General features: G+C 44.0%; 1 protein-coding gene across 4 annotated transcripts in view; it reads left to right on the plus strand.

The window, feature by feature from the left end:
- TIAM1 (TIAM Rac1 associated GEF 1) overlaps positions 1–10506 on the plus strand; it is a 448677-nt gene extending 438171 nt beyond the window's left edge. For 2 of the 4 annotated variants that reach the window (XM_032277050.1, XM_032277051.1), the window contains exons 27-29: positions 1724–1811; positions 4347–4519; positions 8082–10407. In XM_032277050.1, coding sequence (XP_032132941.1) covers positions 1724–1811; positions 4347–4519; positions 8082–8551 — 731 coding nt within the window. In that variant the 3' untranslated portion in view covers positions 8552–10407. Of the gene's footprint in view, positions 1–1723; positions 1812–4346; positions 4520–8081 lie in introns of all 4 variants that reach the window. The other 2 variants (XM_032277049.1, XM_032277052.1) reach the window with 1 other exon arrangement.
- Positions 10507–16014: the final 5508 nt, after the last annotated feature.

The raw sequence follows: 16014 nt of genomic DNA on the forward strand, positions 1-16014 counted from the left end.
TTTTTAGTAAAGACAGGGTTTCACCATGTTGTTCAGGCTGGTCTCAAACTCCTGGTTTCATGATCCACCTGCCTTGGCCTCCCAAAGTGCTGGGATTACAGGCGTGAGCCACTTCACCCGGCTGTCAATGTGAATTTCTATTTTATGCTTTTGATACCTAACACGAATGTTAAGTTCTTACTGTCTGATTTCTGTTGTGTAGCCTCTCTTTGTTTCTTCTTGTCATAAGCAGTAAAACTGGATCTGATCCTCAGAAAACCATCACACCCTAGTCCAACATCATGGGGAGAACCCTCTTGCAATATTTTGCACACTTTGAATTATTTTTTCAAATTAAACAAGGTGTCTCTTCCTTCACAGTTTTTTTTTTTTTTTTTTTGCCTTATAGTAGGAAAACTCAAATGCAAAAACCATGTAGGGCAAATATATTTGGAATGATTATTTGTCTTAGAAGGTTTCTCACTAAGCTTCCAGCAGTGATTTGCCGGACGCCCTTTTACTTATGATGTGATTTGCAAAACTGATTTCCATGTGAATTTGCAGGCACCTGTAAGTTGAGTCTAGGATGGCTACAAGTAGCATTTTGAGGTTTGAGCACATAAATACTAATGTCTTACTTTAGAATCGTAGGTTATGAATTACCTGGTTGCTTTGTTTCTTTCTGCCAGGTTTATAAATGGGAAAGTTTATTTCTATAGCAGACTGACAGCTTCTAAGCCAGGAATTTTGCCTGCCTCGAGTAAACACAAAAAGACTTTAAATTTTGAAAACAAAGCCGTCTTTGTGACATGACATTCCATTCTCGCCCTCTATTCATTCTAGTCAAGTTTAAAATCATCAAGATAAAAGCTTATTTTAGTTGAGTTGCAAAGACTAGTCAAGATGTCTTTCATTATGAAATCTACTTTATTGGATTGGAGAATCAGAATATGGAATTTCTGCATCTTCATCTCAGTCTGGGAAAGTTTGTAAAATTTTTTGCTGATAGATTCTGGTTAAGGTTAAATCATGCAACCACAGTTGAGGGTTTGTGACCAGGGTTCTAAACCATGGGATAAAAGTGAGACTTCACAAGGTGTAGCCTGGATGTCTGCAGGTAATTGTTCCTTTCACAAACACTTTATTCCTGACTTAAAGTACTGCACTATTATAGGCACTGCAGAGCTTCAAAACTATTTTAAAATTGTTCCTTACCCTCTTGGCATTTCTGCTGTGTTCAAAGTAGACCCCAGGGGAAGGCTAGGGACGAGAAATACCACTAGGTCTCCAGGGCTTTAGGCCCAGCCACCTGGTGAAGGCTCCCTTGACAGACAGCAAGGGCTCACCTGTCGTCCCTGGCCTGATGAAACCCGCATAGGAGGCTTTGGCTCCATTTAGTCCAACTGTTGCCAAAACAACTAATCATTTAATTGAAATGCACAGTTCAGTTAAACAGGCTGCATGGCTGAAAGGGTGAGTGTAGTCAATATGATTGACTGATTGTCCTTTTAGACCATCTAGAAGATTTTAGCAACTGGAAATTCTCCAAGCGTTCTCTTCTTAGCATCCATTAAGCTTTTCAGTTGCTTCATCTCTTTAGATCGTGGGATAGTGGGAAAATATCTTCGCTCTTGTACAGTTCTGCATTATGAATCCCCTGTCACAGCTGGAAAATGCTTTTGTGACCTTGCAAATAAACCCATCTGAAACGTACCCTGATTCATTGTTGCTTTCACTTCTTTAGATGCAGAGGCAAATGCCGTGTGTGAAATTGTCCATGTGAAATCCGAGTCTGAAGGGAGGCCGGAGAGGGTCTTCCACTTGTGCTGCAGGTGAGCTGCGCCTGTGAGGTCGAGGCCGTGTTTACATTCTGCAGATGGGAACCAGGTGGCGATCTCATCATGTTTTGATGTTTGGTACATTGTACTGTAACACTGCTGAGATACAGTAAATGGAGAGTCAGCTGGGAGGAGGTGACAGCGTGGGAAGGTGTTATCGGGATTCCTGCTCGTTTTGAGAACAGCCTGTGTTGATCACCTGCACGTCTTGAGGGGAAGCTGGGCTCGTGACGTGGGGTTCTACTTATTTCTTGTGGTTTTTCTTCTACCCCGCTGCCCTCTTTCTTCCCTCCCTTCTCTTCTCCTCTCCCTCCTCCCATGAGAATTTGAGATCTTCTCCCATATACAATGTATGCTTTTATTTTTCTAAAACTATGAGATGAATGACCCCAACAGATGACATTTAATGTTTTTGGCTTTAAGTGTGCCCTATATTTAATATTGCTTTAATTTAATCATAGATGCTCAGCGATTTACTCAATAATTACCCAGTACCCCACACAGTGAGTACTCATATACTATGGATTACCTATAGAAGACAATAGAATCAATACTATATGATTGTTAGCAATATTTTATCATGCTAGTGTAGTAAGAAGGTACATATACCAAGTGTGAAATATGCTAAGCACCTTCCATTCATTGTTTCATTTAGTCAGACCAAGGTATTAGGTTGGTGCAAAAAGAAACTGTGGTTTTTACCATTTAAAGTGACTAAAATTAGTACCATTACTTTTAGTGGCAAGAACTGCAATTATTTTTTGCACCAACTTAATACTATTATTACTCCAGGTTACAAATGGGGAAGCAAGGTTCAGAGATGGTACTTTGCCTAAGGCCTTATAGAAAATGAATACTGGGACTGGGCATGGTACCTCACGTCTGTAATCCCAGCACTTTGGGAAGCAGAGGGAAGCGGACCACTTGAGGTCAGGAGTTCGAGACCAGCCTGACCAACATGGTGAAACTCCATCTCCGCTAAAAATACAAAAATTAGCCAGGCATGGTGGCAGGCACCTGTAATCCCAGCTACTTGGGAGGCTGAGGCAGGAGAATCACTTGAACGTGGGAGGTGGAGGTTGCAGTGAGCTGAGATCACGCCATTGCATTCCAGCCTGGGTGACAGAGCGAGACTGTCTCAAAAAAAAGAAAAGAAAATGAATGATGGGTTTAACGTCAAAACCCATGTTTTATTTTTGCTATATCACTTCTCTGTGTTGGGTGACAGAGGTCAACAAGGGGCAGATCCCCGGGAAGCTGTCAGGACTACAGGTGAGATGTTTTTTGTATAACCACGTGGGGTCTGAGCACCACCTTTGCCATCTATTTTGGCTCATCCCTTTGTGATGCTGTTGGTAACATTTACAGGGTTTAGTAAGCTTGCCTACATGGATGCCATATTTATTGTTAATAAGGAATACCAGGTGAAACCTACCTGGGTAAAAATATTGGGAATAAAACAAGAAAAATAACTCACCTAGGAAGCATTTGTTTTGAGACGGAGTCTTGCTCTGTCACCCAGGCTGGAGCGCAGTGGTGTGATCTCAGCTCACTGCAACTTCTGCCTCCCCAGTTCAAGTGATTCTTCTGCCTCAGCCTCCCAAGTAGCTGGGACTACAGGCATGCACCACCACGCCTGGCTAATTTTTGTATTTTTAGTAGAGACAGGGTTTCACTATGTTGACCAGGATGGTCTTGATCTCTTGACCTCGTGATCTACCTTCCTGGGCCCATAGTTCTTAACAACATAGCCTTGGACCAGGCACGGTGGTTCACACCTGTAATCCCAGCACTTTGGTAGGTCAAGAGATCGAGACCATCCTGGCCAACATGGTGAAACCCCATCTCTACTAAAAATACAAAAATTAACTTGGTGTGGTGGTGCATGCCCGTAGTCCCAGCTCCTCAGGAGGCTGAGACAGGAGAATTGCTTGAACCTGGGAGGTAGAGGTTGCCATGAGCTTAGATTGTGCCACTGCACTCCAGCCTGGCGACCAAGTGAGACTCCATCTCAAAAAAAGAAAAAAAAACCAAAAACCACACAGCCTTAATATTTACATGTTGAAATGTGTCATGGGAGCCTTTGATACTGAATAGGAGAGAGCTGAGCTCTAGAAGACATTGGAAACGTTGAGATGTCAGCCTTTGGGTGCTCTGCAGAGCCACACAAATCTTGTGGTTCATTTGCCCTCAAAAACATTTTACAATGAAAAGCTCTGCCTTAAGTGCCAGGAGCAGAATTTGGCAGCTTCTTGGTACAAACTCCCACAGTCCATAGGTCTGTTCATTAATGGGCTGCTCTGCCCCGCATCAGCAGCAGAAGATGGATCCCAAAGCATGAAGGGAAAGGAGTTATGTGCTGTTTGTCCCTGGCTGTGAAATCGCCACTCAGCACAGAAATTGGAGTCATGGCCTCAGTCTTTAGCCTTTGGCCCTGAGGGATATTTGTTTGGTTGCCCCTGATAACCTTAGACGTTCCCCATGTGTTAAGCCCTGGTTCTCTAACGTGTGCAAATCTTCTTTTCCTAGCTCCCCAGAGAGCCGAAAGGATTTCCTGAAGGCTGTGCATTCAGTCCTGCGTGATAAGCACAGAAGACAGCTCCTCAAAACCGAGAGCCTGCCCTCATCCCAGCAATATGTCCCTTTTGGAGGCAAAAGATTGTGTGCACTGAAGGGGGCCAGGCCGGCCATGAGCAGGGCAGGTACTGTGGGGATTCAGACATTCAAGATCCCCATTACCCCCACTCCGCTGTAGAATCCAGTGAGCTTGACCTCCTTGTTGAGTGGGGGTGAGGTGTGGCCGGGTGGGGGCTGACGTAGGAGGGTGGTTCTTCCCTGGTGTGAGGTTCCTTGCCCTTGCCTCCTTCCTGGTGGCTCCTGGGGATCCGCCCTGTGTCTCCTCTCGCCCTCCCTCCAGCCTTCCCTTTGCCTCCCTTCTCCTTCTGGCTGGTGAGCTCCTCTCTCATTCGCCAAGCTGGGAAGCTGACACATCCTCTTTCAGGAAAGGCTGTCTCAGCCTGCTTGCAGAATGAGAGTTGCTGCTTTGCATGACAGCCAGCTTTGTCTAGCAGAAAGCCGTGTGTCACAGATCAGCAGGGTCACAGCCCTCTGTTCTGAGAACAGGGTGGCTCCACGGTCTGGCAGCCCAGCAATGGCTGCTCTCGGCAGTCAGGATTCTAGGTTTGGAGCCCACATGACACTTCCAGTTTTTATCCTTGCCTTGTGCCTGCAACTTTTAGTCACCATGTGAATTTAGGGAAGCCTTGAGCTATTCTTGGAAAAAAAGAATCTAGAGTTTAAATGATCGCAATTAAATACTCTGGAGGACTTAATCCATCTCAGTGGAGCAGTGAAGGAGTGAAATGAATACTACCACCTGTAAATGGCAGCAAAATTTATGTAGGAAGAAAGCTGTTTTCAGAATACTTAGGGACTTAATGACATCAAGATACTAACATTTTTATCACACCTTTCTTAAGAGGCAGCCCAGAATTTCTGCAGGGACAGAAGTGAGAATGCTTGAAGGTTTTCATAGACAAAACCTACCTGGCTTGACATGGGATATTACATTGTTTCAGCACCTTAAATTTAATGTTAGGGGACTAGTTATTGTGAACCTCCCCTCTAATTAATTGATAAATATTTATTGAAAACTTAGCGCAATGAACACCCAGCACTTTGTGAGGTTTTCCAAGGTATCCTAAGAGTCTTGCGTATGTCCATATCTGCAGTTTTCGTGGGAGCCCCATGGAAGAATAGTTTATTGATCCTTTCTAACTCATTTTAGAGATTTTTATCTTGGATTTGTCTTACGCGCCCCTCTTGCTTGCCAGGGAAATGTTTAAACAGATTTGGGAATGTGTATCTCAACCTCAGGGAACTCACCTGTCTCAGTTGTTAATCAATGAACCGAACTTCAGAGCTGCATTGACTTTGAAGCTAAGCATGGTTAGTCTGTCACTCAGAAGTTTTCCTGCTGAGATCCATTTGGAAAGAAAACAAAACCAGCCTACAATTTGACACCATCATCCATCATCATGATTACTGAGAGAAAGCTTTGATGTCACAGCCTGTTGGATCTCGATGATTGAAAGATTTTTCTGCCTGATGGCTCATTTTTGGCTGAAGAACGTCTATCACTTTGCTTTGGAGGCACCTCGCTATTCTCAGAATCTTCTTATTAGAGGATTTTAAAATGGTGCCTGAGCAGATCAGCACAGCAGTAGCTGGTCAGCTTTTATAGGGAGCACTGGAAATAGTCAAAGATTGCATCCCTAAAAGACTGAGAAGAACCCAGTAATGGTAGCCGGGTTCTTAAGCATACTAAGGACAGATCCTCATGCTTCATTCTTCATTGTCTTGAAAACTCAGGTGGTTGATTTCACCCTCTGTTCTGTTTGGCTAGGACAGTAAAGCTAAATACTCTGCTTCCACACTCAACCTATAGTACTCTCCGGCTGCCAGTAACCCAATGAAAAGTTTTTTCGTTGTTCTTTTTTCTTATGAAAATTTTCAAACTTACGGAATTTCTGAAAGAATTCATACCTACCATCTATATTCTATAAGATTTTTCTGTATTCTCATTATCACTCATCTATTAGAATCCATCTGTCATCCATCACCTCATCTTTGACACATTTCAAAGATGTAGACATTAACACACTTGACCCCTAGATACTTCAGCATGAAGCCATTAACAAATATTTCCAGTAGCTTTGAGTTGGGGTCGTTCTAATGTATCGATTGCAGAGAGAGATGCTGTGTTTCGCTGGTGCTGAGATAAAAGTGAACAAGAATTTTTGTCTCTTAATAGAAGTAGGTGGTATTTTTTCCTCTTTTCTATTTCTTTTTTCCATTTTGCCTGGAAATAGCTTTTATTCCCATCCTCAAACAAGAGTGGTGTCCATTTATTCCACATTTTAAGATGGCGGAACACTCAGGGATAGTGATGGACACACCCGGGTCCGAGGCAGAGGATAGCTGCAATGGGAGCCAGTTCGGCCCCTCGTTGAGCTCTCTAACCTTGTGCCTGCTGAGTGTGAAGACAAGGCTGCATCTGGCGGTAATGCAGACGAGTCATCTTCTGGCGACATTGAAGCAATTGGACGATTTCTGGGGGCTTAGGTTTCAGGAAAGCAGCTCCCAGTTGGCATTAGACTCTGCCCTTCCCCTGGAAAGCCTGTGTTGCATTTCACCTTTTTGTGTCTAACGTAGTAACTGCTTCACTCTCAAGGGAGAAGCAACAGCCCTCCCTGTGAGCAGTCTCTTGGGTATGCATGTGGTGGGACTGTCTGTTGGCTTGATTGGATGGTGTCTTTTGTTCACTTATTTTCACTTCTGGCTTCCTAGAGGGCAGTAGGTGAAAGAATGAATTCTTCTTAACTAGTCATCACTTTATACAGCACTTTGTTGATCAAACTGCTTGGGTGTCATTGGTGTTTTATTTCTCATTCTACTGAGGCACAGATAAGTTAATTGCTCTGTAGAAGAATGAGTGATACACAGAATGCAATGGGAGGAGACTGAGGCTTACATCTGCTTAGCCTCCCAGCTCATGTGGGACTTTGTCAGAAAGAAGACAGGGACGTAACTGAAGACTCCGTGTCTTTGAGAGCCAGTCTTTTTCTCAGGCTCTCTAAGGGGATGTGGTGCCCTTAATCTAACTGCAGATCCCAGGAAATGTTACGTTCAAGTTCCCAGAAAACAAGTAACTTGGACCAGTGCCTCTGCTTCCCTGATGCATACGGGCATTTTCTACAAAGACAGCAAAACCATAGATGCACCCCCAGCCTTACTAAAGACCTATTCCAGCTAAACAACCCTGGGACACCCCGGGGAGATCTTCATAGCCTTGGGTCATGGGACATGACCGGCGCTGAGGACACTAATCCCCAAATCAGTGGTCTGTCTCTAGAGCAGCTGCAGTCCGTGTTACTCATCTCTTAGGTGCACAGGTTAGAACAGCAGATTATTTCAGAGTGAGTTGGGTTCCCCTTTGCCCATAACCTTCAACCTCTCCTGTGTGCCCCGGTTCCCTGTTGCCCCTCCATCAGTTGCTGGGACATCTTCTAAGTCCAGACACCTCGACAAGGTAAACACTCCAAAACACACCGGTGATATCTAGACCTTAAGCCCCGAAAGACATCAAGGCATTCAGTGCATACCGTTGAGGTTTTCATTTTCTCCTGTCCTTTGCTTTCTGGATTTTCATCTTATGTAAAGCATGCGGGGGTTTTATTTTTATATTTTTGTGTGTGTGTGCAGTGTCTGCCCCAAGCAAGTCTCTTGGGAGGAGGAGGCGGCGGCTGGCTCGAAACAGGTTTACCATTGATTCTGATGCCGTCTCCACAAGCAGCCCGGAGAAAGAGTCCCAGCAGCCCCCCGGTGGCGGGGACACTGACCGATGGGTAGAGGAGCAGTTTGATCTTGCTCAGTATGAGGAGCAAGATGACATCAAGGAGACAGACATCCTCAGTGACGATGATGAGTTCTGTGAGTCCGTGAAGGGCACCTCAGTGGACAGAGACCTGCAGGAGCGGCTTCAGGCCGCCTCCATCAGTCAGCGGGAAAGAGGCCGGAAAACCCTGGATAGTCACGCGTCCCGCATGGCACAGCTCAAGAAGCAAGCTGCCCTGTCGGGGATCAATGGAGGTCTGGAAAGTGCAAGTGAGGAAGTCATTTGGGTTAGGCGCGAAGACTTTGCCCCCTCCCGGAAACTCAACACTGAGATCTGACTGTGTGCCCTGCCCCGTAGAGAATATGTGTAGATACTCCCTGCCCTAACTCTGCCCACCCTCCCGTACCGTCAACAAGAATGTCCCCTTAGGTCGCGCTCTTGCACACACGGTTTTGGCAGCTGACTTGGTTGGTCCTGAAGCCATGTAGCCACCCAACTTCGTCATTTTCAACAACATCGGAAGGAATTGCTCAGAATCCCAGATAAGCTTGAATCCTATCTTCTGTGTAGTTACCAAGGGCTTTTATTTATTCTCAATGAATCAGGGCCTGAACAATTAAAAGAAAAAAGATTCCATAGCACTGGAAAGCAATCACCCCCAGGAGTTGACATATGTATGACAGATTAATTTAAGGGATAGTAGCACACACACGATCCTTCTATCTGAAATCGGTCTCCTAGTCGGGGAAACCACTTTCAAACACAAAATGAAACGAAACGTGTACAGCTCGCAGTGTTCTGACTGTACCCTTCCCTCTTCCATGTCTGAGAATCTCTGTGTATTTTAAGAATGTGTGAGGAGAGGGTGGCGATTCATGTTTCAATGAGCCTTTTTTTTTTCCTTCCTGTTTTGGTCTATGGCTGGTCTCACTGTATGTCCATGTTCGGAAGCTCTAGTTTTGCATAGAATTATAGAGATGCCAAACTCTTTGGAAAGAGATCCAAATTTATCACTTGAGAGAAAGAAAAGAAACACTATTTTTTGTATTTTACCTGAGATACAGGGGCACAAATAGATGAGAATTTTACAGTGTTAGTGTAACCCTGAGCCTAAAAAATGAGGATATAACCTTTTACAGAGAGAGTGAGGCGTGGTGGATTTATATTTATATATGAAAGGCCCACAAGCTCATGCTAAGGATACACTTTTTTTTTTTTTTTCAAAAAGCAAAATTTTTTTTTTTTTTTTTAGTGTTTGAATCTATATTTGAGACGGGAGTTTGGTTGGATTAAACATGACACCCAAGTGGGCAGTGTGTGTGTCTGTTGCACATGGCAGGGAGGGGAGCCTCCTTCTCATGGGGTTGCCGTGGTGATCATTGGTTTTTTCCATCAAAATTGCATCTTCATCCATAGATTACCTTCCCCTTCCCTGACAGTCCATAACCAAACCTTTTAACAGAAAACCTCTTTAAAAACATCTCTGGTGTTGAACACATTCTTCTTGCCAACAAAACAGGGTAAACATGCTCAAAACGTTAACGGTCTAAACACATATCCAAATACCAAGAAGAAAAACAAGTTATAGCACTTTCGATTTTTTTTTTTTAAGGTTTATAGCTTTTTCTTTTCCCATGTCACAATGTCCACTTCCTAAGAAGGGTTTAAATACTATGAAAACTTTCTTTTTGGGGAAAATATCTATTTGGTGTTTGACACATCAGTAGGTACTTTAAAAACCTGAATTTTATAGTAGCTTTAGGAGTTATATTTTATAAAAATCAGTTATGACTTTATATTTCCAGACAATAGAGAGTTCAGAACATCACGCTCTTGTGCCTCTGCCTGCTTTTCCCGCTTTCCCACCCCGTATTCCCCCCGCCTTTCGGGTTTCCAGGGCTTTGAGCTTGATCTTTTGAAAGTTTTATTCTATTAAATTTTTGCTATATCTTCTGGTTTTCTTAAAAAGCTTTAGAATGGTTTCTATACCCTTTGTATCACTGCATTTTTCCATATCATCTCCGGTTGGATTGCGTCCAGATGGAAAACGGAAGCAGAGGCTTCTAATCGTCGCATTTACTGGTCCCAGTGCAACACATCCATCTGAAAACACTCGGAAGTCTGGTGCTTGGAGAGGGTGCCATTGTCTCTTGTACATAAGGTCATGACGTGTCTATGTCAAAAGTTCTTATATATTTCTTTTATAAGCTGAAAGAAGGTCTATTTTTATGTTTTTAGGTCTATGAATGGAACGTTGTAAATGCTTGTCAAACAATAAAAATAATGAAAAGTATCTGGACGGTTCTATGCCTTTATGGATGGGAGGATGAGTATGAATTGTTGGTGGGAGAGAGGCCATGGGAGAAGATGCCTGGGAACGCCATTCACGAACATAACTCGTGATCATCAGGAGAACGCTGTTGTGGTAGAGCTTGAAGGTTTTTGTTTTTTTTTTTTCTTTTTTTTTTTTTGAGACAGAATCTTGCTCTGTCACCCGGGCTGGAGTGCAGTGGCACGATCTTGACTCTCTGCAACCTCCACCTCCCGGATTCAAGTTATTTCCCTGTCTCAGCCCCCGAGTAGCTGGAATTACAGGCACCCACCACCACACCTAGCTAATTTTTGTATTTTTAGTAAAGACAGGGTTTCACTATGTTGGCCAGGCTGGTCTCGAACTCCTGACCTCGTGATCTGCCCACCTCGGCCTCCCAAAGTGCTGGCATTACAGGCGAGAGCCACTGCACCCGGCGGAGAGCGTGAAGTTTTAACAACAAAAAAAGATGTACGACAGTTGCTTGGCATCTTGACCTAACGTTTCCCCTACTGGGCACTGTTTCTTTTCCAGCCTCCTGCCTATCCTGATAAGAGCAGGCTGGGGGGTTCCCGTGAAAATATTGGGGTGAAGTGCAGAGCTCCAACTGGCCTGACTGAGCTCTAGAATCACTCCACATTTTATCACCGTGGGCCTGCTGCCTGAGTCTTCCACAGAATCACAAAACAAGGTAAATACACTCTTGGGCTGGCTTTCTCTCCCTGTCAGAGTCCCCAGATTTGACCCTCCTGAGTCCCTTACAAACCTTCCCCATCAACATTACGCTATCCATCCCTGCCCTCAGTGAAAAGATTGTCCCCACCTGTCACTAAGAGCCTCTCTCTGGTGCCTGGGGAGCCCTGTTGTGTCGCTACTTGCCCCTCCGCGCAGGTCCTGACGCCAACAACGTCAGTGTCACCAGGAGCTTGTCGGAAGTGCAGAAAATGGGGAGGCAGGAGGAGCACTTGAGGCTAGAAGTTTGAGACCAGCCTGGGCAACAGAGTGAGACCCCCATCTCTACAGAAAATAAAATACATAGCAAGTCGTGGTGATTCACACCTATAGTCCCAGCTACGCAGGAGGCTGAGGTGGGAGGATCGCCTGAGCTCAAGCATTTGAGGGTTGTGGTGAAATATGATCATACTCCAGCCTGGGCAACAGAGACCCTGTCTCAAGAAAGAAAAGAAAAATGCAGAAACTTGGGCAGAGGCATTAAATCACAGCTTCCATCTTAACAGGATCCTCTGATGATTCAACCATGTTTATGTTTGAGACACATTGGTTTGGTGGCCTTCAAACATTTTGATGCTGAGCAGTGATTTGGACCACATTCCTCTTTATTTTCAATCTGTTCAGGCATTACAGCAACAATATAGACATCTTTAAGACACAAAAAGATTTCTCTCCATAGCCAATGCATCCGTCTTGGGGGATGACTGAAGCCAGCTTTAACACCTACTCTGTGAAGTTATTCCAGCAGTTTGCACTCTGGTGTAAATGGATTTAGCAGTTTGGGCTGCTTTCCTCACCAATAGCTGAGCCAATGTGTGCGGATGAAAGTCAGCTATAGAGGAATCATCATCATACCTTTCCCCCCTCGTTTCATTTGTTCTCAGGCTCATCTACCCCCAGGCTGCAGAAAACATCCTCAGGTTACCTCTCCCTTTCTGTTCTTGAGGTTTGGGGGTGGGGTACTCCCTTATGCAAAGATAACTAGCAGCAACCAATGTCCCCATCCATCCACAGCCTCCTTCATGCCGGTCGGCGGGCTCTCTAGTGTTTCCTTTTGCACACCCAGGAGCCTGTGTCCCCAGCATTCTGTCTCCTCTCAGGGGCGTTGCCAGGATGCCTCGCCCAAGTTCTGGTCCCTTCCCTTCCACAGAGCTCTGCTGCCTGTATTCCCAAGGTGCTGTTGCCTTTTCTGTGTATGGGTGATTGTGGGGTTGAAGACAGAGAAACTGGATTGCAGCGGGGAGCCCTTACCTGGTGCTTTTTGCAAACTTTTTGTTGATACCCAAATTTTATAGGCAATTCTGCTTTTTGGCACAAACCTATTCCTATTACGTGGTAGGAAACTGCTGTGACAGTTGCCTTAGGAGGGAGGTGTTGACCAGGTGTGGGGGGAAGAAGTGCAAATACAAGGAGAGAAAGAAGTACTCAAAATATTCAATCACTTACATAAAGAATGTGTGATATTGAAATTGCAGTGTCCCGGCTGGGTGTGGTGGCTCACACCTGTAATCCCAGCACTTTGGGGGGCTGAGGCAGGAGAATCATTTGAACCCAGGAGGTGGGGCTGCAGTGAGCTGAGGTCGTGCCACTGCACTCCAGCCTGGGAGACAGAGTGAGACTCCCATCTCAAAAAAAAAAAAAAAAGAAAATGCAGTGTCACAATCCCCCAGGCTTCTCTAAAGGAAGTCATTGTTGGAAGAAAGAAAAAGGAGTATTTATACCCCAAATCATGAATGTGCAAGGCCTCGGTAAACACATGGGGTATGGATGCTGTTGGCAACTTACTGTCTTCTGCTGAACAGTAATAGAAACAGGGATGGAAACCCTCCCGGATCATGTTCCTGGGATCACTTTGTTTCCATTCTTCTGCCTGTCATATGCCTTCCCGCCCCCACCATATACCAGCAGAATGCATCCCATAGAAAACGTCATTTGTCGACAATGGAGTTTATTCTGGTCTATGCTTTCTACATCATGAAGCAACTTTTAGCCTATACATTCTACTGTTTCAGTAAGTCCATTTCTACTGTCACTGAGTTCACCACCTCAGCTGTGTTCCTGAGTGACATGTGACTCATACACATTTTTATGTCACCGCTGTCAAGCCGGACTTGCGATTTCTAACTTGTGTGCAGTAGATCCTCTGTGGTTGTCTAGTCATTGAGGAGTTATTTCTTTTATTTATTTATTTTCATTTTGAGACGGAGCCTCACTCTGTCACCCAGGCTGGAGTGCAGTGGCTTGATATCGGCTCACGGCAACCACTGCCTCCCAGGTTCAAACGGCTCTCCCTGCCTCAGCCTCTCAAGTAGCTAGGATTACATGCTCGGCTAATTTGTGTATATTTTGGTAGAGACAGCATTTTACCATGTTGGCCAGGCTGGTCTCAAACTCCTGACCTCAAGTGATACACCCACCTTAGCTTTCCTAAGTGCTGAGATTACAGGCGGTCACTTGGGATTAAAAATGACAAGGGATTTAAACTATGTGGACACCTTGCACTTTCTGTACAGTCAACTACTTTCACATTGGGGAGGTATGACACTTTTTTAAAAAACCAAATCCAGTGTCCTTAATATTTAAAAAAAAAAAAATCAGGAACCACATAGTCCTTCATATTTTTTTTTCTTTTTTTTTTTTTTTTTTTTGAGACAGAGTTTTACTCTGTCACCAGGCACCAGGCTGGAGTGCAGTGGCGCGATCTCAGCTCACTGCAACCTCCACCTCCCGGGTTCAAGCAATTCTCCTGCCTCCGCCTCCTGAGTAGCTGGGACTACTGGTGCGCATCACCATGTCCAGCTAATTTTTATATTTTTTTTAGTAGAGACGGGGTTTCACCATGTTGGCCAGGATGGTCTCCATCTCTTGACCATGTGATCCTCCTGCCTCGGCCTCCCAAAGTGCTGGGATTACAGGTGTGAGCCACCATGCCTGGCCAATCCTTCAGAATTTTTTTCCATATTCTTCAACATACTTCATACCCAGATCAAGCCAAAGTTCGATTTTTTAGCCAGTCCGGCCCTAGTGGAATTGCTTTCGCCTTTCTGGGCACCAGCTTCATCCTTTTTGACTGCAATACTTAATTTCTTTTCTTGAACACCACCTGGGGCTTCCTGGACTGCTCCCAAGAATGATTTGGTTACTGAGTTCAGCGCCTGACGTCTGAAACAGGATGTCCTGTGTTCCGTTCTCATATCTGTGCCTGTCTGTTCTGCCTGGTGCCATTACCTTGTATTTTAGACATTAATGGTTGGTTAATTATAAGCCTCTCACTTTCAATCAAGACTGTAACATTTGATTGTCCTTGATTGGTTTCTTGAGTATATGCATGGGGTATGCATGTGCACACACACTTAAAAATGAGTTTATAATTTATTAACGTACTGTTTTGTTAACCTGATTTTTACTCTTAATGATACAAGTTGTAGACGTTTGCGTGACATTCTAAAAAGGTCTGCATCACTGTAAGTCATGGTCACATCCATCATGATGGTCATAGTTCACCATAATTTACATGACCAATTCCCTGCTGATGGGCATTAAGGACTCCAGCAGATGGGAGAGTGGTAATGGCTCCCGGAACAGAGTTGTTCAGTTTGGAGGATGGATAGAAAGTCAACGTAGGGATGGAGTGTCATTCACTTGAAACAAATCTTGATACCTCTTACTAAAAGCCATTGCATACAAGATACGTTTCTGTGGAAAACCAGGGAAACAGACTATGACTGGCGGATCTTCTCTTACCCTTTCCGGTCTATGGGAGTTTCTCACCACCAGTTGGAGTAAGGTGCATCAGACCCGACAGGGCAACGATCCTTGAACCAAAGGTGACTTTCCAAGGGTTCAGGGATGCAGATGGTTTAAGGGGAATCCGTATCTAGAGACTCAATGTCAAATGCCCTTTCCTAAAATTGATCTGCCCGGGAATGTGCTTGTGATAAAGTGCACATTCTCTTCCCTCCCTCTCTCTTCAGAGTCATCTTGCTCCCATTTTATTAAAAAAAAGAGAAAGAGACTCCTCTCAGCTGTCCTGGTTGTACTTAGGGGGAAGAGCCTCTAGGACACCAAACAAATGGTCACAGAGCGGTGGTGTGTTCAGAAAGTAAATGACACCACCGACCAGGGAGCTAATCCTTTGGTGAGCCAGGTGGCTTCTAATTATTTGCTCCTAATCAGTTTGAAGGAGGACCTAATCAGGTCATCAGGTGATAATCATTAATTATAGATGATATCTCTGATTTGGTACATAGAATTCAAGAGGTCAGAGAATTGAGTGACACATAAAACTGCCTTAATTAAACTCCTTTCACTCCCAGTAGTCTTCAACCAAGGCTTTTCTGTGCTTGCATCTACAAAAACGAAAAACAGAAATAGAATCGAGCAGAACCCTGTCTAGCTAAAAATCAGATCCACTGAATGGATACATGAACTAATTGAAAAATAAAAATCTCTGTCCATTTCATTAAGAGATTATTTCCAGTGAAATTTTATTCTTTATATTTTTATATTTCTCTTTCTCTCTCTCTCTATATATGACTCTCTCTCTCTCTAAAATATATATATAATATATATATTTTAACATAGAAAACTTTTAACAGAAATTTATCTCTCTAATATATATTATATATATATTAGAGATATATATATATATATGGTCATAGGAAATGTCCATATATAGCTCTCTAATATATATATATATAATATATATATAATATACATATTAGAGAGAGAGACATGGTCATAGGAAATGACCATAT

This window comes from Sapajus apella, unplaced genomic scaffold (genome assembly GCF_009761245.1).
Source record: "Sapajus apella isolate SASKATOON/1434 unplaced genomic scaffold, GSC_monkey_1.0 scaffold8, whole genome shotgun sequence".
Taxonomy (NCBI): domain Eukaryota; kingdom Metazoa; phylum Chordata; class Mammalia; order Primates; family Cebidae; genus Sapajus; species Sapajus apella.